Source organism: Mustela putorius, unplaced genomic scaffold (assembly GCF_011764305.1).
Source record: "Mustela putorius furo isolate JIRA1106 unplaced genomic scaffold, ASM1176430v1.1 tig00003987_pilon_pilon_pilon, whole genome shotgun sequence".
Lineage (NCBI taxonomy): Eukaryota > Metazoa > Chordata > Mammalia > Carnivora > Mustelidae > Mustela > Mustela putorius.
In genome coordinates, this window is record NW_025422126.1 from 4783444 (window position 1) to 4804767 (window position 21324).

At 41.4% G+C, this 21324-nt stretch overlaps 1 protein-coding gene and 1 pseudogene across 3 annotated transcripts in view; one reads left to right on the forward strand and one right to left on the reverse strand.

The window, feature by feature from the left end:
• Window positions 1–14476, forward strand: part of PAAF1 (proteasomal ATPase associated factor 1) — a 44146-nt gene extending 29670 nt beyond the window's left edge. Inside the window, exons 8-13 of one of the 3 annotated variants that reach the window (XR_006604197.1) lie at window positions 4508–4599; window positions 5935–6050; window positions 6178–6232; window positions 7982–8064; window positions 10897–10979; window positions 14062–14120. Coding sequence is in view for 1 of the 3 variants with exons in the window: in XM_045071383.1 (XP_044927318.1) it covers window positions 4508–4599; window positions 5935–6050; window positions 7982–8064; window positions 10897–10979; window positions 14062–14139 (452 nt within the window). In the remaining 2 variants the exon portion in view is untranslated. Of the gene's footprint in view, window positions 1–4507; window positions 4600–5934; window positions 6051–6177; window positions 6233–7981; window positions 8065–10896; window positions 10980–14061 lie in introns of all 3 variants that reach the window. The other 2 variants (XR_006604198.1, XM_045071383.1) reach the window with 2 other exon arrangements.
• Window positions 12666–13548, reverse strand: LOC123389567 (annotated as a pseudogene).
• Window positions 14477–21324: the final 6848 nt, after the last annotated feature.

Genomic DNA, 21324 nt, shown 5'->3' on the forward strand with positions numbered 1-21324 from the left:
AAGTCTTTAGGGGCTGGGGCACTTGGATGGTTCATATGGTTAAATATCTGCCTTCAGTTCAGGTCTTGATCTCTAGGTCCTGGGATCAAGTCACGCTCCCAGCTTATCAGGGAGTCTGCTTCTTCCTTTCCCTCTGCCTCTCTCCCTGCTTGTGCTCTCTTTGTCTCTCTCACTCTCAAATGAATATATAAAATCTTTAAAGGGGCGCCTGGGTGGCTCAGTGGGTTAAACCTCTGCCTTCAGCTTGGGTCATGAACCCAGGGTTCTGGAATTGAGCCCCACATCGGGCTCTGCTCAGCAGGGAGCCTGCTTCCACCTCTCTCTCTGCCTACTTGTGATCTCTCTGTCAAATAAATAAAATCTTTACCAAAAAAAACACAAAAAAACCTCTTTAGGGGCATCTGGCTGGCTCAGTCAGTGGAATGTGAGACTCTTGATATTGGGGTTGTGGATTCAAGCCTTATATTTGGTGTAAGGATTAAAAATAATCCTTTGGTGTAAGATTTTAAAAATAAAATCTTTTTAAGAAAACACTTTATTTTTTACAGCAGTTTTAGGTTCACAGCAAAATGGAGCAGAAAGTGCAGTTTCCGGGGTACCTGGGTGGCTCAGTCAGTTAAGTATCCAGCTCTTAGTTTTGGGTCAGGTCATGAGATCAAGCCCCATGTTGAGTGCCATGCTCAGTGCAGTCTGCTTAAGGATTCTTTCCCTCGCCCTCTGCCCCTCCTCCCACTCACAGTTGCACACACGTGCTCTCTCTCTCTCAAATAAATAAATAAATAAATCTTTTTAAAAAGGTATGGTTTTCATACTCCCTCTGCCCCAGACAGCCTCCCCAATTACCATTTTATCAATATCCCTCACCAGAGTGGCATATTTGTTACAATTGATAAACCTGTGTTGACATATCATTATCACTTAAGTAATTTTTATTAGGTTCATTCTTGGTGTTGTATATTCTGTGGATTTGGACAAGTGTATAATGACATGTATCTATCATGGTATCATACAGAAGATTCATTGCCTGAAAAATCCTTTGTGCTCTACCACTTCATCCCTTCCTCTCCTATATCCCTTAGCAACCACTGATACTTTTACTGCATCCATGATTTTGCCTTTTCCAGAATGTCACAGAATCATAAACTATACAGTCTTTTCAGATTGGTTTCTTTCATTTAGTAATAAGCATTTAAGGTTCCTCCATATCTTTTTATGGGTTTTTAGTACTGAATAATATTCCATTGTCTGGATGTACCTCAGTTTAGTTATCCATTCACCTACTGAAGGACATCTTGGTTGCTTCCAAGTTTTGGCGAATATGAATAAAGCTGCTATAAATATCTGTGTGCATGTTTTTATGTGGACATGGGTTTTCAACTGATTTGGGTTATTTTTGTCCTTCACTTTTTATTTTTTAAGATTTTGTTTATTTATTTGAGAGAGAGAGAGAGCATGAGTGGAGAAAGGGGCAGAGGTAGAGGGAGAAGCTGACTCACTGCTGAGCAGAGAACCTGATGCAGGGCTCAATCCCAGGACCCCAGGATCATGACCTGAGTCAAAGTCAAACTCAACTGACTGAGCCTCCCGGGTGCCCCATTGCGCTTCACTTTTTTTTTTTTTTTTTTAAAGATTTTATTTATTTATTTGACAGAGATCACAAGTAAGCAGAGAAGCAGGCAGAGAGAGAGAGGAAGGGAAGCAGGCTCCCTGCTGAGCAGAGAGCCCGATGCGGGGCTCGATCCCGGGACCCTGGGATCATGACCTGAGCTGAAGGCAGAGGCTTTAACCCACCGAGCCACCCAGGCACCCCTGCCCTTCACTTTTGACACACTGTAGGTACTCTCTTGTCTTAAACTTCCCATGCAGATGTACTGTGGTCCAAGAACTAAAATTGTGGCTGACCACCAGATGTTCCCTGAGCTCTCTTTGGAATTAATAGGATAAGTCTTTTCCCAAAGTGTGATACATATGCAATTAGTGATAAATAAGATTATTTCAGGCAGTACACATCTTCAGTAGTGTACTATTAAATATATTTAATACACATATTTTGCTTCAAACCTAAGATAGCCCACAAATATTATTTAAAACAAGGTTAAGTTTTTAAAAATGTATTGGCTTAAAGTAATTTTTTTAAAAGATTTTATTTGTCAGAGATCGAGAGCACAAGCAGGGGGAGCATCAGGCAGAGGTAGAAGAAACAGGCTCCCCAATAAGCAAGGAGCATGAGGCCACATGTGAGATTAATCCCAGGACCCTGGATCATGACCCGAGCTGAAGGCACTCAACCGACTGAGCCACCCTAGCATCTCAATTTAAAGTAATTTAAATGAAAATATGCTTTTTGTTTTATTTATTTATTTATTTATTTTTAAAAGATTTTAGTTATTTATTTGACAGAGTAAGTGAGAGAGGGAACAGAAGCAGGGGGGAGTGGGAGAGGGAGAAGGAGAAGCAGGCTTCTTGCCAAGCAGGGAGCCCGATGTGGGGCTTGATCCCAGGACCCTGGGATCATGACCTGAGCCAAAGACAGATGCTTAATTGACTGAGCCACCCAGGCACCACGTACTAGTCTCCTATAACCCTTACTGAGAGACCCGGGCGCCCTTTTGTTTTTTGTTTTTTGTTTTCTTTTTTTAAGGATTTTATATATTTATTTGAGAGAGGTGGGGAGAGTTGAGAGGGAGAGTTGGTAGGGCGCCTAACTCAGGGCCTGATCCTAGGACCCCGAGATCATAACCTGAGCCGAAAGCAGGTATTTAACTGACTGAGCCACCCAGGTGTCCCTTACTAGTCTCCTATAATCCATTCTCCTCAGAGCAACCATTTGTGGTCATTTTTTTAAAAAAAGCAACCCACAAATCAAGTCATGTTGCTCTCCTTTGTCCCTACTCTCCTCCAGTGACCTCCTTTTATACATATATTAAAATCCTATCCACTTCACTTGGCTTATCACAACACTTAACACTTTCTGACCTCCACATTCCTTTCCAGCCTCGTGTCATACTGCCTTTACTTCACAAAGGTGTTTGCATGGCTAATTTCTGGTTTACCAGTCAGTTCTCAGTTGAAACCTGGCCTCCATGGAGTTTCTTAAAAGATAGATTTATTTGATAGATTTATTTGTTTGTTTTTATTTAAGAGAGGCTGTGCTGGTGGGGATGGGGGTAGAGGGAGAGAGAGTCGTAAGCAGACTCCATGCTGAACACAGAGCTGACGCAGGGCTCAATCTCATTACCCTGAGATCATGACCTAAACTGAAACCAAGAGTCAGATGCTTACCTGACTGTGCAACCCAGGTACTTCTCATGGATTTTTTTTTACAGTTGAAGTTTAAACTTAAAATTACCTTTCCTCACTCAGCCTTCCACATCTACTCACTACTGATTAGATTTTCCTTCTTTATTTCCTTTGTGGAATTCATCACTGTCTGAAAATATCCTATTTGTTTATAAATTTACATATTCCACTATAATTCTTGAGAGTAAGGACCCTGTCTGTTCATATATTACTATTTCCTTAGCACCTAGAATAGTGTCCAATACATAGTAGACCCTCACTAAAGATTTTAGTGAATGAATAAATTTCATTTACTGCAGACCATAAGAGCCTTGAGGGCAGAGACTGTTCTAACATTGTGCCCCTGCTGCTAATATGATATCTTGTCATATTCCAAATGACTTAATATTCTTAAGTTGGGTTTATTGATAAGTATTTTACATGTAGTAAAAGTTGCCCTTTTTATCTTATTTTATTATATATATATATATATATATTTTTTTTTTTTTAAGATTTTATTTATTTATTTGACAGACAGAGATCACAAGTAGGCAGAGAGGCAGTCTGAAAGAGAGAGAGGAAGAAGGAGGCTCCCCGCTGAGCAGAGAGCCCAATGCGGGATTCGATCCCAGGATCCTGGGATCATGACCCGAGCCAAAGGCAGAGGCTTAACCCACTGAGCCACCCAGGCACCCCTTATATTTTTTTAATTAGCTTATTTAGGGGCACCTGGGTAGCTCAGTCAGTTGACCTTCTGACTCTTGGTTTCAGCTCAAGTCATGATCTTGCAGTCATGGGATTGAGGCCTGTGCTGGGCTCTGGGCTCAGTGTAGAGTCTGCTTCAGATTCTTTCTCCTCCCTCTGCCCTTCCCATGTGCACTCCTGCTCTCTCTCAAATAATAAATAAAATCTAAACATATATATATATATTTATTTATTAAGTAATCTCTTATCCCTAACCTGGGGCTCGAACTTAAAGCCCTGAGATCAAGAGTTGCATGTACTACCAACTGAGCCAGGCAGGTACCCCAGAAGTCACCCTTTTAAATGATCAGTTCTGTGAGTTTTGACAGATGTTTACCAAGATACAGAATTTAATAAAAGTTTTTTTAAGTTAGCAAATTAATCACTAAGAGGAATTCAATAAACAGCCGTAAGGATTTGTGCTTTCTGGCACTGCCAGCTGATCGGCCTAGCCCATTGTTGACATGGTTTATCTGTCATGCAGGTGAACGGGAGGTTGGAACAGAGTCGAAAATGCTGCTGTTGGCACGGGAGGATAAGAAACTTCAGTGCTTGGGACTGCAGAGCAGGCAGCCGGCAAGTGGTTCCTCTAAGACTTTGGAACTCTGGGGCATGCTGGATCACTCTGATTTCTGGAAAGCGGTTTTGGAAACATTTCTGCTTGCTCCCTGTGTTCATCTTTTGGGAAAGCTGCAGGAGTAAAGGGCAAAAGAGTGTAACGATTAAGAGCATGGAATTTGGAGAAAGGGCAGCATTCACATCGTAGCTCTTCTATAATGGTTGTGACATTTAATAGGTTACTTAACCATTCTGAGCCTCAGTTTCCTCATCACTAAATTGGGCATAGTAGTACTCACCTTGTAGGGTTGTATGATGAGGATTAAATGCTCTACTTCTTTGTGACCTTTGTTAAGTCACTTTCTCTCTGGGCTTCAGCATACTGTGTATAAAATGATGAGGTTATGTAGATTTCCTTCCATATCCAAGGTAATGTGAAGAAATTCTGAGTCAAGGACTCATGCATTCAGGACTCTTGATCAACTAGTGACCAGAATGTCTCTTATGGAAGAATTATTTGAATTTTTTTCCTTCAGCCTTTGAAATTTTGCACTGGGCATACTACTCTTCATTAAGCCCGGGGTTCCCTGGGATTTTATTTTGCCCATCAGCCTCACCCAGATAACTTTAATGATATGGGTTGGCTATAGATTTTATATTTTCATTTCTTCTTGTTACTTTTGTTCTAGTGATGTTTCCATTTTCAGAAATGATATTCCAGGAACGTCACTCTTTCTGGTTGTATCGCCTCTGCACTGCTTTTCCTTCTGAAGGGAAATCACAGGTTTTGTTTGTTTGGCCAGATTTGTTTTTTTCCTTTCTTTTTAGAACATTTGAGGCAGAAATGATCAGATTGAGCTAACAGTAGAGAACAACAACAACATCTGATAATTCCTTTTTTCGGGAAGAATTATAATTCTTTAAATTGCCACTTTATTTAAGCTTGTTTCTTTTCCTACGTAGTCTCCCTTCAAAAGGTTGTCAGAAGTGACATGAACAAAATTTAAATGTGTGAATTGCAAGTATTTCCCAAATGGAGGGTTGTAATGAGAAGCAGAAGAAAGACGTTGGAGACTGAGGGTTGTGGGAGGCAGTGTGGGTCCTGGGAGGCAGTGTGTTGAGGGGCAGTAGTTTGAAAACTGCATCCGGGTGTGGTTGTGCATACATTGTTAAAGTCCTCTGCGGGGCCTGGTTCCTCTTTGGTCCTTGCTGAGTACTTTGTTTAGAAGCAGAGTACTTAAAGGGAGAGGAAAGCAAATGTCTCTAAAAATAGGAAATTTTTCCCTTTTTTGGTGTCTGCTTATTTCTGAAAACAATGTTTAAGCAGCAGTTTCGGCACCCGCTTGTTCCCAGGTGTTCCTCTTTGTTGGCTCAGATGCCTTCAACTGCTGCACTTTTCTCTCTGGCTTCTTGCTGTTGGCTGGGACACAGGATGGAAACATTTATCAGCTGGACGTGAGGAGTCCAAGGTGAGTCACCATTCATTTGCATGATGCAGGTCTTCTACAGAGTGGAAATTTTTATTAGCTTTAACAATGATTTAGCATAACATGTAGATGACTGTTGAATCAAGGGTATATTTTTCCATTTATAAAGGTTTTCCAGTGTGAGTGGTCTGGTTGTTCTTATTATTCCTGGAATCATATTAAAGGTAATTTGATTCATGCTGTCATGATTGTCCTATTGTAGTGATGGCTTTGGAATCTGAGCTTTAACGAACTAACATTTCACTTAAAATGATTGTACAGAACTTTTAATTTTAAGGAGCTCAGTAATTTTCTCAGTGGTATTAAATCTGGATTGGCTTAAGAGTGATCATTTTTAGTTCAAGTAAGCCAGCTGTTTTTCTTTGGCTTTGATCATAACCTATCTGAAATGGGCTTTATTCTGGTTTTAAAGATACCCAGAGAGAACCACACAACCTCTCCATCCCAGGATTTAACTATTTCTCCAATTCTGTCCCTTCTTTCTTCCATTTCCTTTCTTTTGTTCAGCTGACATTTACTGAATGGCTTTTGTGGTCACCAGATATTGTGCAGGGCACTGAAAACCAGAAGTAAAAGATACAGATTCTGCCCTTGAGGTGGATTCTAACAGTAAAGACAGGCAACTAAAAGACATTGGTGATACATTGTGGTCAGTGGGCTGACAGGGCTCTACACAGGAAAATGAGAAAGCGCTGAGAAGGAGAAAGGAGAAGGTGGGAATTCTTCTCCAAGAAGATGAAGCTTTAATTGGATCTTGTCCAGTAGGAAGTTACCAAATGAAGAGAGGGATCTGCCCTAGGTAGAATAGCACATAGAGAAGCATGAAGATATGTGGAAGTATGGCACTTTCAGGGATCTCTGAGTAGTTTAATATGACAAATATATATCCTGCAGACAGGGTAGCAGTTAGAAGTGATGTCAGACAGGAAAGCAAGAGTTTGTTAGAAAGAACACATGTACCATCCAAAGGAGTTTGGGCTTTACTTTAAGAGCAGTAAAGAAATTGTAGTGAAAGCTTGCACCTTTTCTTCCAAAATTTCAATTGCTTTACTTTTGTTCTTGTTTTTGACTCTATAGAGATTCAGGGAATGTCTGATCACTATTAGAAAATCAGCCAGGGTGCCTGGGTGGCTCAGTTAGTTAAGCATCTGCCTTTGGCTCAGGTCATAATCCCAGGGTCCTAGAATCAAGCCCCATGTCAGGTTCAGACTCGGACTCAGACTCAGACCCAGACTCAGCGGGGAGTCTGCTTCTCCCTCTTCTGCTCCCCCTGCTTGTGCTTTCTCTCTTTCTCTCAAATAAATAAAATTAAAAAAAAAAGAAGAAGAAGAAGAAAATGAGCCTCACAGGGGGACCTAGCTGGCTCAGTTGGTAGAGTGTGCGACTTGATCTCAGGGTCACAAATTTGAGCCCCACTTTGAGTGTGGAGCCTACTTAAGATTAAAAAAGAAAGAGAGAAAATCAGCTTTACATATATATTAAATTGATTCTCATTCACCTTTCTCTTTCATTTCATAGAGTCCTGACATTTGTAATATCTGACAAGTATCTTTTTTTTACTCCCAACTGTCTTAATTTTGTCTTTAAGCAAAATAATTAACATGTGTTAACATTGTTATCTTAAACTCTTGTCAGGTCTCCCCTAAAGACTGGAGTTGGTGGTGGTAACTTAGTTCATTCAGCTCAGTGACCTGTTTAGTTAGAGACATGTTTAGATCACTCCAAGGTGGTTTTGAGTGGATTACCTGAATCTACTATTTAAGGATCTTGCCAGGAAAGAAAGTGTATGAATGTTTAATCTCTGTCCACGTTTGTCCTGTTTGCTTTTGTGTGGTTAGTCCTATACGTTGAATATAGTCAAGTGTTGCTCTTGAAGAAAAAAGTACAGTTGCTTCTTTTTCTTTGAATTCTAGGGCTCCAGTACAAGTCATCCACAGATCTGGAGCACCAGTTCTGTCCCTGCTGAGTTTCAGAGATGGATTCATTGCCAGCCAAGGTGGGTCCAGGGATCCCTTGAGAGAGATGGCTTCCTGTAGTTCCTTTAAATTTAAGGTTAGGGGTATCTGGTGGCTTAGTCTGTTAAGCATCTGACTTTTAATGCTTAGGTCATGATCTCAGGGTGGTGAGATTGAGCCCTGCATCAGGCTCCATGCTGTGTGGAGCCTACTTAAGATTCTATCTCTTGGGGTGCCTATGTGGCCTGGTTGAGTGACTTGATTTCTGTTCAGGTCATGATCTTGGGGATGTGAGAATGAGCCCAGCATTGGACTCCATGCTGGGCGTGAAGCCTGCTTGAGATTCTCTTTCTCTCTGTCCCTCCCCTCCCACCCTTAAAAAAAAAGATGATCTCTCCCTCTGCCCCTTTCCCTGCACTCCACCCCTACTCTCCCATTCATGCCTTCTCTCTCTCTCTAAAAATAAATAAATTTATATTTAAATGCATGATCTATGGTTGGGCTAGGGGTATGGTTCTTCACAATTCTTTGGCATATCGTATTTATTGTACAGTGTTTATCACCCTACACTATGATTGTCTATATCTCCCTCCAGTTCAGGCTCCTTAAAAGTAGTGATTGTGCCTTATTCATAGTAATATAACTGTTTTCAGAGGATGAAACTAAGACCGATGAAAGAAAGTTACCAGGAGCCACATTTCAGTTGAATGTAAGGAAAATGTTCTGTCTCGTTAGGAGAGAAGCTGGCATTGTAGAAAGCAGTACCAACTTGGGTTGGAGAAGCATAGGCTGGCTGGCCAATCTGCAAGGTGTTGTGAATAGAATTCAGTACCGGTTTAGAAGTTGGATATAGATGATCTTAAAGGTCCTTTGGAACTCTTTTACTAGAGAGGAGATTGAAATTGCCAGATTAAACAATTTAGAAACTTTTTATTATGGAAATTGTCAAAGAGATACAAAGGTAGAGAGAAAAGCATAATAAACCTGATATTCCCATTATCTAGCTTCAACCTTTACCAGTTTATAGCTAATCCTGTTTCATCTTGTTTTACACTTTCCCTTATAATCCCCAATTATTGTGATATTTTGAAACATATCACAAATATTGTATTATTATACCTATCAATACTTACATAAGTATTTCTAAAAAATAATAATTCTTTTATTGAAAAGATGATTTTTGGGATGCCTGGCTGGCATTGGTGGAGCATGCTACTCTTGATATTGGGTTGTCAGTTTGAGTCCCATGTTGGGTGTAGAGATTACTTAATAAAATAAAATTTAGGGGTGCCTGGGTGGCTCAGTGGATTAAAGCCTCTGCCTTCGGCTCAGGTCATGATCTCAGGGTCCTGGGTCAAGCCCCACATCGGGCTCTCTGCTCAGCGGGAGCCTACTTCCCTTCTTCTCTCTCTGCCTGCCTCTTTGCCTACTTGTGATCTCTGTCTGTCAAATAAATAGATAAAATTTTTAAATAAATAAATAAAATAAAATTTGAATTAAAAAAGATTATTTTTGGGCGCCTGGGTGGCTCAGTGGGTTAAGCCGCTGCCTTCGGCTCAGGTCATGATCTCAGGGTCCTGGGATCGAGTCCCGCATCGGGCTCTCTGCTCAGCGGGGCAGGGAGCCTGCTTCCCTCTCTCTCTCTCTCTCTCTGCCTGCCTATCCATCTACTTGTGATTTCTCTCTGTCAAATAAATAAATAAAATCTTTAAAAAAAAAAAAAAAAAGATTATTTTTAATAATACCAGAAAGGATAAGGTCTTTCTGTATGCTGCTGGTTGGGGTATAAGTTGATTAACAGATAAATTAAAATTAATTAATTTGTTTCAACAGCAGTTTTTCAATTTTTAAAAAGCTTGAAAAGGTTAATTAAAATTTTATTCTTTACAAAGTCACAATGTTGATACAGAAAAACTTCATGCATAAAGATATTCTTTTATGTAATATGCTTTCAACCATGTAAAATAACATTTGCACAAAAAGGGGGTGCCTCGGTGGCTCATTGGGTTAAAGCCTCTTCCTTCGGCTCAGGTCATGATCCCAGGATCCTGGGATCAAGCCCCACATTGGGCTCCCTGCTCAGCAGGGAGCCTGCTTCCCTTCCTCTCTCTCTGCCTGTCTCTCTGCCTACTTGTGATCTCTGTCTGTTAAATAAATAAATAAAATCTTTTTAAAAATTTTGCACAAAAAGGATTGGAAAAATACATTAAAAATATTAACAGTAGTGATCTTTTAGGGGTAGATGGAGTGTTTTTTTTTAAATTTCTGTTTCTTGTTTTTAAAGTTTTCCTCAATTAACATGTACTGTTTTTATATTAAGTAAAACAATAATAAAAAAATTACTTTATTTCAGCAGTTTACAGAGCATTCCAAGTCTCATTTGTCCATGGTCTTTTAAGAAAATTAAGTTTAAAAATAAATATACTTTTATTTTCTTGGAATTGCAACTTTGCTCCTTTGTCTCATGTATCCAGTCAAGTTTATAGGTAGAAGAATAATTTGGGAGCATATTAAAACATGTATATGGACAAGTCCCTGTTAAAAATCATGGTCCAGGGTAAGTTTGCAGTCCTCTATAAGCCTGAAGTGACTTGCTCTGTGCCCTTGGCAGGTATTGCTCATCAAAGACAGCCCTTCTTCCCACTGAGCTTGTACTTGTCCTTCAGATCCTCTAACCCAGCATTCGAGGCAGCCACTGTAGGCCCTCATGTTTGACCCATGTAATGAGGTCTATTTGCCATTCTGGGTCTTGGGATAAACTTCTTTAGGCTCGTGATGTACTGAAATAAACTACAATACTGATTTTTTTTTTTTAAAGCTCCTTTGCGTGCAGCTTTTCTTTAGTTCTCTAAATTTTTCTTTCTGCCTTTTAGGTGATGGAAGCTGTTTCATTGTCCAGCAAGACCTAGACTATCTCATTGAGCTCACTGGAGCTGACTGTGACCCTGTGTTCAAGGTACAGGCCCGAGAGGCACCTGGGTGATTCCCACCTGAGATCTAAGGCTTTTGAGGGGACTGAATCCAGCTACTTTGTGGGCATTCTGAATGATAAAATACTTATGGATGAGATAAAAGTCAGTGAGAATTTTGAATCAGAAGTGATTTCACCACTTTTTAGCTCTAGAAACTTGAAAAATCATTTCACCTCCTCAGTCTGTCAGTTCTATAAAATGTATATGAAAAATAGTTGTAAATTTTAAATCTTCTATAAATAGTTAGCTGTCATTATTATTATTATTTAAAGTTCAAGACTGTTTATCTCATTTGATTAGAAAGAGAAAAACAAAAGGGGAAATAATATTTATTGACTAGACATTGTGCTGGATGTTTTACATGTATCTTATTTCATTGTTATTATTCTTGAGGTATAAGTATTATTATTTCTATTGTTTTTATATTTTTTTAAAGTTATACAGCTAATACATACCTATAAAAATTCAAACAATACAAAATTACACAACTTTCAAGTCTCCTTTAAGACCTTTTTAGTTCTGCTCTTCTTTCCAGGAGTAACTAGCATTAGCACTTGGGCATGTATCTTTCAAGACTGTTTTTGGAAATTTTTCACTTACATCTTTGTGTTTATGTAATTATGTAGATAATATAGGTTTATCTTTAGTTTGTGCATAACTGAAAACATTCTCTATGTATTGTTTTGTTCTGTGACTTTTTTAACATCTCAGAGCTCTTTTCAGATAAATGCAAATAGATCCACTTCATTTTTAAAATTCCTGCATAGTGTTCTATATTGTGAATCAACATACCATTTTCATTTTTATAAGTGAGGAAGCTGGAGTCCAGAGTGATTGAGAAAGTTGCCTTAGGTCATGTAGGTACACATTAGCACACCTGAGATTAAGCTACCTCCAGAATTCATGCTTCTTCCACTGAATTAGTGGTTCTTAACCTTTGAGTCTCAGGCTTTTTCTCTTCTTTTCTTTCAACTGAGATCTTATCTACATACTGTTTTGCTAGTCTGCATGGGTACATTAATCCTAATGAGTTTAGATTTATAATGAATGGGCTTAATCATATAATAACATACACACATGCACACAAATTGTTTTTTAAAAGTTGCGCATAGGGGCGCCTGGGTGGCTTAGTTGGTTAATAAGCCACTGCCTTTGGCTCAGGTCATGATCCTGGAGATCCGAGATCGAGTCCCTTAGCGAACTCCCAGCTCCACAGGGGGTCTGCTTCTCCCTCTGACCTCCTCCTCTCTCATGCTCTCTCTCACTCTCTCTTTCTCAAATAAATAGAATCTTTTTTAAATGCATATATTATGCTCCTATAAAGGTTGATTAAAAACCTCCAGTTTAAAAAAAAAAACACCTCTAGTTTCAAGAATCAGTCTGATTTTGAAGATGAACTATTTTGGTCATTTTTGTACAGTGCTATGTTATTGAACTGCAATGTATATTTTTTAAAAGGACACTGATGAAGGGCACCAACTGGTATTAACTTTAACCTTAGCTGGCTTCCCCCTTCTCTCCCCAAGAGTTCTCCGCTGTAAAGATGGAAAAGACCCAGTGATACTTTGGCAGCAGTTCTGTTGCTGCGTGGAGGTAACAGAAGCAGGCCCAGGTCCCCCTCTCATTCTTCCACACTGTTCAACTCACAAATGGCTCTGAAATGATAACATTCACTGTCGTGCCTAAAAACTTATGAACATGGAGAGTCAGATAGAACAAGGGAAAAGAAAATCACAGGTGGGCACATGAAGAGCCAAGCTGCTCTGTCCAACACCTGTGCCTGTGTAATGTGTGGTTTAACTAAATGTGGCTGAACTACTAAAAGTAAACCTGCTTGACTCACCTTCCAAAGCAGAACAAGACTTTTGCCAGTGGTAAGGGGCTCATATACAGGATCTCTACTCCTGCATAGTATAATGTATGCACATAGCACATCTAGCCGCTGAAGAGCTGCACGGGCCCGCTCTCCCAGATCACATGCACGTGACTGGTTGTAGCTCCTTCACCCCTAGGACATCAACACCCCTCAGCATGGAGGTGAGAGGAGTGGGCCCACCAACCATTACAGGTGCCAGCTGTCTCTCTGCTGCAGCTTAGGGACACTGGTTTTTGGTTTCTTTGAACCAGTCCTTATTATTCCCAGTCTGACTAGCTGGTTCCATTGTAGGGCTGGTTCCTCTGTAGGTCTTACTTCCTGGATGCTCTGATCAACCTCGTTTTTCTACCTTCACTCTGTAAATGTATCCCAGAACCCCTACAACAGCTTCTGCAAAAAAACCAAGAGTAGAATGATGACAAATGTGGCACATCTACAGCAGCTCTCCCAGATTGGGACACAGTATCCAGTCAGCCCGAAAATGAAAAGTGGGGATCCATAGCAATGATAATTATAGTAGGGACAAGAGGATGCACATCTTCAAAGAAGTGGTCATTGTCATCATAAGTGATGAAGACAGGGGCTCCCACATAACCTAAAAGGCCAGAATGCGAGCTACCCCCGACCCTGAAGATGAGGTTGAGAAATTCCAGAAGTCTTGGAGGAGGTGATGCCATCCATGTGCTCTCTAAGCAAGGTGGCAGTAGTGGTGGCAGAGCCTAGACTGGCCTTCATCTCAACCCGTGGTGCCGTGGCGCAGCCCCAGCATGTGCCTTGCTCCTCCACGTAGCTGCTGCCTCAGATTTCTTTGAGAAGTCGGTGAAATCCCCTCAGGCAGGCATATATTGAGAACTTCTTTGAATATAATTTTATAAGGTTCAGAGATACACCGGCCAGTCTATGGGTCATCTCCTTTCCCAGATCCAGACCCTCTGCCCTCAACTATGCACCACACTAAGGGGTTTGCTCTCTACTTGGCTGATTAGTTTCTCTGTTCTGTAGTCCTAAGGGAACTGGGTCCTAACTGGCTATTTTAAAATACTGATCATGGATCTAATTCTTCTTTTGTCTTTGAAGTCAGTAGAGCTTCTTAGACTCACTTGTACTAATGGAGATCAATGACGAGCTTCTATCTTCTCAAAATGGAAGATTCCCAGGCTTCCTTTGAGCTGTGAACTTTTATGTTCCAGGTAGCCACATGGGAGAAGCAGATCTACACATGCTGTCGAGATGGTCTTGTGCGACGCTATCAGCTCTCTGACCTCTGACTCCTTGGAAAAGGATGAAGTTAATGAAAAATATTGGCTCTAATCAACAAAGACATTAGTCCTTCTGAAGGACCATGGCCCCTTATTGTTTGGGGCACCCTTTGGGTGTCACAGAAAATCAGCTGCATTGCCCCATGTGGAAGTATCATTCCATGACAAGACCTACTGTGAATTGAGTAAGAAGCTCACACGTACTCCCTATATACACTCACCCCAGCAGCACAGGGCAAGGACATGGATGCTTACACTTTGATCTCATACCATTGTGTTAAATGTTTACAAGGACCAGAGGACTAAATCCTGTGCTCTGAAGGAAATAAAGAGAATGTGTTTGGAAGAGTCTGAATTTGAAAAACTTTGTTAAATATTCTTACTCCAGCAAAAAGCCATTCAAGTTGATGGAACTCCTTTCTCGGGCACTTCCTGTTGGCCTACCTGTAGAGTTACTGCTTCTTAGCAGTAACTATTATTTAAGCAGGAGCCTGTGAATGATTCCTATACAGGTAGGGAAGCCAACTGTCTCAGTTTTCCTTGGACTGAGGGGTTTTCTGCTACGTGGGACTTTCAGTCCTAGGCAAACTGATAGGATTGATCAGTCCATATACAGGTAATAAAGTTGAATCCTATAATTGTAAGGGCAGTGACTGTCCGAGTGTGGTCCCTTAACTGCCAAATCAGTATCACCTGGGAACTTGGTAGAAATAGAAATTCCTAGGCCCCACCTCAGCCCTAAATCAGAAATTCTATGGGTAGAGCCGGCCAGGTGATTCTGATGCATGCTAAAGCTTGAGACCTAGAGGAAGAAATAATAAAGGGCACTTTTGTCATAGCTGGAACTCAGCACTTATGGGATGGTGAGGCTGGTCTCTAGAGGATGAGGCTGGGGAGGTGGGCCGGGCCCAAGTAATGAAGGGGCTTGAGTCCCAGGTAAAGAGCTTGAATTTCATTTGGTTGGCAAGAAACCCACAGAAGAGTTTTAAGCAAGGGTTTAACATGGGTCACTTTTTTTCCCCCTAAATATAAAAACGGAGTAATAATGCATGAATTCCTTGTTTTATTTTCACTTAGAATCTCTGAGTTCTTTCAGTACATTTAGACCTCCATCATTCTTTTTAACACTATGGAGTTTTACATTTTAGAGATTACTAGAGAGAGAAAAGGTTCCTTGGACAACACAACACTTGAGCTGAGCAATGTAGGCTAAGATCTGGCTTTATTTAAGGGAAGAATCCAGTATCTGGCTGGGGTAACAGTATGGTTCACAGCATTCTTAAAGGTATATTCGCGTGTAATATTTATAACTTCACTATGACATGCAGATAGTGAGACTCCGATGAATTGGTTGGCCAAGGGTCATAGGGAACAGAAATTTTAACACAGTTTATCTTAACTTTAAATCCATTTTTTTCTACCTGTTGTATATGCTTAAATTGTGAAAATAAAATAGTCATTGAATATTACTGGTCATCTATGCTATACTAGGGACTGTATTTAAATATTTAATCCCAATGACATTCTTAAAAAGGAAATGGCATATATATAGTTTTATAGATAAGGAAACTGAGGCTCAAGAAATTAAGTACCAAACCCTTGATTTGGGCCTTGCTTGGTTTGTCTCCAAGACTGTGTCTTCCGCTACGCTACACAATACTCAAGACCTCTGGGACTTGACCAGTTCCATTTAAGGAGGGATTTGTGATAAGGTCAGGTAGACCCAAAGGGACATATTCCAGAGCTCAGAAATATTGGATCAAAGGAGATCTGGAGAGAACCTCTTGGAAGTCAGATGAAGAAGACAGGATGAAGCAGGATTGGGTGAGTTCACACAAGCAGGAATGTCTGTGAGTTCCTCTTCCAGGACTTGCTCTTCACTGCTGTCAGAGCTGTGATAGTCCAGTTGTAATGGGTGCAGTGACCCTTGACAGATGCCCTGAAATCTAGATCCAAACAGGAGGAGGGAGGCTAGCTCTTAGGTGACTCAAAGCCTCGTCTACTGTGAATGGAATCTCCCCAGTGTTAGCAGACAGCCTTTTTTTCCCCCTTTTGGGTTGAGGAGTGCATTCTGGGTAAGGAAGGGTGGACAACCTTCATCTGCCACAGAACAGGCTCAGGTAAGCTAGACTTTGTTTCTTGGCTTTCAGACGCCCCCTTGTGACTTCTTTTGAGAAGTGCATCTATTTCTCTGAATGGAAAGCTGGCAGTGGCATTCACTAGCGTGCATGTAATTGGTGCCAGTAGCCCTGCAGAGTAAAGGTTTCTTATTCTTGAACATGTCTCTTTTTATATTTTTATTATGTACTCTTTTTTTTTTTTAGATTTTATTTATTTGAGAGAGTGAGCGAGAGAGAGCATGAGTAGGGCAAGGGGCAGAGGGAGAGAGAGAAGCAGACTCCCTTCTGAGCAGGTAGTCCGATTTGGGGCTTGATCCCAGGATTCTGGGATCATGACCTGGACCCAAGGCAGACGCTTAACTGACTAAGTCACCAGGAGCCCCAAATTTACTTTTCACCTTGAAATCATTTCACACTTGAGAAAAGTTGTAAGGATGTGATATCTGTTTAACATTTAGGGACTTCCGCCTGATTTCCAAATGGCTACACCATTTTACATTCTCAGTGACAGTGTATAAGGGTTCTTATTTCTCCATGTCCTTGCCAACCCTTGGTCTCTCCATCTTTTATCATAATCAGGTGAGGTTAAGTTGGTTAAAATGGTGCCTCCAGGTTTCTCCATGGCAAAGTTAGTAGTTTGTGGAGAGCTACTTTGAGACTATATGAATATACTGCTCCTCATCAAACTTGCATCATCTAGTGGCAGCCTTTGTTGTCTTTCTGAATCAGTTACTCCTATGCTAACTGCCAAATAGTCATTTTATCATTCCATCATTCTTTTTACATTTATAATTGGCTTTCTACTGTGAGACTTTCCCTTCTCTGCCATTTATCTAATTACTGATTCACTCACTTATTCACCATAGGTTTATTATTATGGACTGCACATGGATTTGTATTTTATTTTATGGATTATAATCCATTATTGCTACTATTTATTTTGGTGGTTAATTTTTCTCAGTTGGACCCAGTGGTAGCCCCTTCAAGATGGATACTATGTCCTTTTTTTTTTTTTTTAAGATTTATTTATTTGACAGAGAGAAATCACAAGTAGACAGAGAGGCAGCCAGAGAGAGAGAGAGAGGGAAGCAGGCTTCCTGCTGAGCAGAGAGCCCGATGCGGGACTCGATCCCAAGACCCTGAGATCATGACCTGAGCCGAAGGCAGCGGCTTAATCCACTGAGCCACCCAGGTGCCCCTGTCCTTTTTTTTTTTAAAGGAAACATTTTATTTATTCATCTGTCAGAAGGAACAGGGGGAGTGGCAGGTAGAGGAAGAAGCAGGCTCCACGCTGAGCAGGAGCCCGAGGTGGGACTCAATCCTAGGACCCTGGGATTATCACTTGAGCCAAAGGCAGATGCTTAACCGACTGAGCGGTCCAGGTGTCCTGATGTTATGTCCTTTTGATGTGTTAATAGCATTCTTTTAGTGCTTCCATATTTTCTGATACCACAAGCTATTTAAGTTTCATCTTATAATTTCCCATCCCAGTACTGGAATCAACTATTTGTCTAGATAGCTCTTGTTCTTTTAGTGGAGAATGGCATTTGGAAATCAAGATTTGGGCACTATATATATACTCTTTACTACTAGGGTATTATTGCTTCTAGGCCATATCAGTGGACAGTACTGTGATGTGGAGTCTCCATTTCAATATCCCTCATTCTGTATATATATTAAAAAATCATAAATTCACACTGAAGTCCCCTAATTCCAGTCCAGCTCCACTGGGATCATTCTAGTCTTCTGCATATAAACTTCCTTCCTCCCAATAGTGAGAAACTCGGCTGTCATAATTCTCAATGTTTCACTTGCTCAATACCTCTGTGAGTAAAGAGTGTGGCAGCCACACAGGCCATCTCCCCTTTCACCCCAGCCCCTGCACACATGGTGTCCCTCAGATAGAGTCTCATTATTCCCATGTTCACCTCAGCCAGTCTCAGGCTGAACAAGGCCTTCTCCCAACCCTCTGGATTTAATTTTCTTTTTAAGATTTTTTTTTTTTTTTTTTTTACAGAAATCACTAGTAGGCAGAAGTAGGCAGAGAGAGACAGGGAAGCAGGCTCTCTGCTGGGCAAAGAGCCCAATGCAGGGCTTGATCCCAGGACCCTGAGATCATGACCTGAGCCATAGGCAGAGGCTCAACCTGCTGAGCCACCCAGGCACCCCTGGGTTTAATTTTTAATAACATATTCTTTCTGGTAATAAGAGTTTAAAAAAAAAAAAAGGCCCTACACATGAAAAGATGCTCAATTCCAGTAGTTAAGTGCAAATTAAAACCCACAAGAAAGCTCAGAAATGCAAAAAATAAAATAATGCCATATTTTCACTTTACAAATAGGCAACTGTGGCTAAGAAATCATTGTTTAAGGTCATAAAACTAGTAGCTAATGGACAGGATTTGGAACTTGGGCTCTGACTCTATTACCTCAATGCTAAGGAAGCATTTTCTATGCATGCTTTTGTGTAATTGTATTTAATATTTTCACATCTGCCCTGTGGTGGAGTTTATGTTCATAATCCCATTTATTCAAGGAAATAAACGTGGGGCCATTAAGTAAACTTGCTTCAAGTCACACAAATCTGAATTGAGCATAGCAACATCAAGATATAGTTGCTTTCTGGGGCGCATGGGTGGCTCAGTGGGTTAAAGCCTCTGCCTTCAGCTCAGGCTGAAGGGTCCTGGGATCGAGCCCTGCATCGGGCTCTCTGCTTAGCAGGGAGCCTGCTTCTTCCTCTCTCTCTCTCTACTTGCCTCTCTGCCTACTTGTGATCTGTCAAATAAATAAAATAAAATAAAATAAAAAGATTAAAGAAAAAAGATCTAGTTTCTTTTCTGACCACTCAACTTTCTTTTTTTAAACTTCATTTAAAAAACCTTCAGTGCAATATTAAAAAGCAATACAGCCAGCTGGAGTGACAACCAACAGAAAGAAACTGTTAGGGAAGACTCAGGGACCTCACTCCAGCTGCTCCTAGGGGACAGAGGCCAGGGGCAGACCCAACTGGGGAAGAGAGGAAAGACCACCCAGCAAAATGGACAGGCAGAACAAAACATATAAGAAACATCTGGCTGAACTGAAGAGGGTCTAGGGGAGAGGGGAAGCCCCCATTTCCCCCCCAAATGTCCTTGACTTGGGAGGGCTGGCCTCCTGGGGTGAAATGAGCAGGCCCTGTCCCACTCCACACTCCTCTGTGGTAGAGTATAGGATGTGCTGGGGGCCACATGTGTATGCTTGGGGAAACAGGGAAGAGACGAGTAGGGAGGAATGTCCCTCACTGGAATCTTATGAGGGCTGAGAGTGACCCCCTCCAGTTCCTAGACACTGGGGTCTTGGTAGATGGGGGTTGGAATGGGTTGGGGCAGCGGGGAGGCTGGGTGCTCAACCTAGAAAGCCAGCAGGGTCATCATCCTCAAAGTGGCCTTCCTGCAGCACCTCGATGTAGTGCTCATAGATTTTCAGGGCTGTGCCCAGATAGATGGACAGGCCAGTCAGCGTTATCAGTGCACTGCGTAAAGACTGGCCATCGATATCCCACTCTTCGGAAGCTGTTGCCTGCTTGGGGAAGCTGGCCTCGATAAAATATTCAACCACGTCCATCACTGTCCACTCCAGGGAATCAACCAGCTTCTCTTTGCCCCCAGAAGGACATCAGCCCTGGGTAGGGCTGGTTTTCCTAACTGACCCCTCAACTTATCCCAAACCTGCAGTTGACTTCTTAGGTCTTTAATTTATTTCTCTGTCCTTTGGCCCAACTCCAGAAGTGTGTTTTAACTTTTCCAAATATTCCTAAAGTAGGCCTCAAAGGATGTGAAATAGCTACTTTAAAGCAGGTCCTCCTCTAAATAGTGTGGTTTCAGAGGACCCAGAAAATTTCTTAAATATCTCAGTCACTAATACCTGAAATGCCATTAAGGGACCCAGCGTTTTCATCCACAGTTAGAGATGAGCTTTAAAACATAGCTGTCTTTTCCCCCAACTGACTGACATTAGATCCTTTTTTTTTTTTTCTTTTTAAAGAGAGGAGGGAGGGAGAAAGGAGTCTTCTTCTTCTTCTTCTTTTTTTTTTCTTTTAGAGAGACTGCATGGTGGGGCGCCTGGGTGGCTCAGTGTGTTGGGCCTCTGCCTTCAGCTCAGATCATGATCTCAGGGTCCTGGGATTGAGTCCTACATCAGGCTCTCTGCTCAGTGGGGAGCCTGCTCCTCCTCTCTCTCTCTCTGCCTGCCTCTCTGCCTACTTGTGACATCTCTCTGTCAAATAAATAAATAAAATCTTAAAAAAAAAAAAAAGGGCATGGTGGGGAGAGAAGCAGAGGGAGGGGGAGAGAGAAACTCAAGTACTAAGCCCAACACTGGGCTCAATCTCCCACCTGATTACGATCTAAGCCAAAACCAAGAATTGGACATTTAACTGACTGCACCGAGGGAGAGAGAGAGAGAGAATGAATGAATCTTTTTTTTTTAAATGATTTTTATTTATTTATTTGACAGACAGAGATCACAAGTAGGCAGAGAGGCAGGCAGAGAGAGGAAGGGAAGCAGGCCTCCCGCTGAGCAGAGAGCCCAATGCGGGGCTCGATCCCAGGACCCTGGGATCATGGCCTGAGCTGAAGGCAGAGGCTTTAACCCACTGAGCCACTCAGGTGCCCCAGATTGAATGAATCTTAAGCAGGCTCCATGCCCAGGGTGAAGCCCAACATAGGGCTCCATCTCAGGACCCAGAGATCAAGACCTGATCGGAAATTAAGAGACACTTAACAATGAGCAACCCAGTCGCCCCTAGATCCTTTTTTAAGAACACATTTACATTTGAGAGGAGTAAAGGAGTAGTACTTAGAAAAGAAGCTCCTGAAGAAGGAGGAGGAGGAAAAAAGGAAGGGATATAGTGTGGCATTGGCCCAGGGAAAGACCAGTGGACCAGTAGTCCAGATACAAACCCACGTATATATGGAAAGTTTATACATAACACAGCAGTCAATACAGATTGGTGCGGGAAACAGAGAACTGCTAAATAAATGGTTCTGGGACAACTCTATATCAAAAAGAAGAAAATGATACTACCTTGTACCATA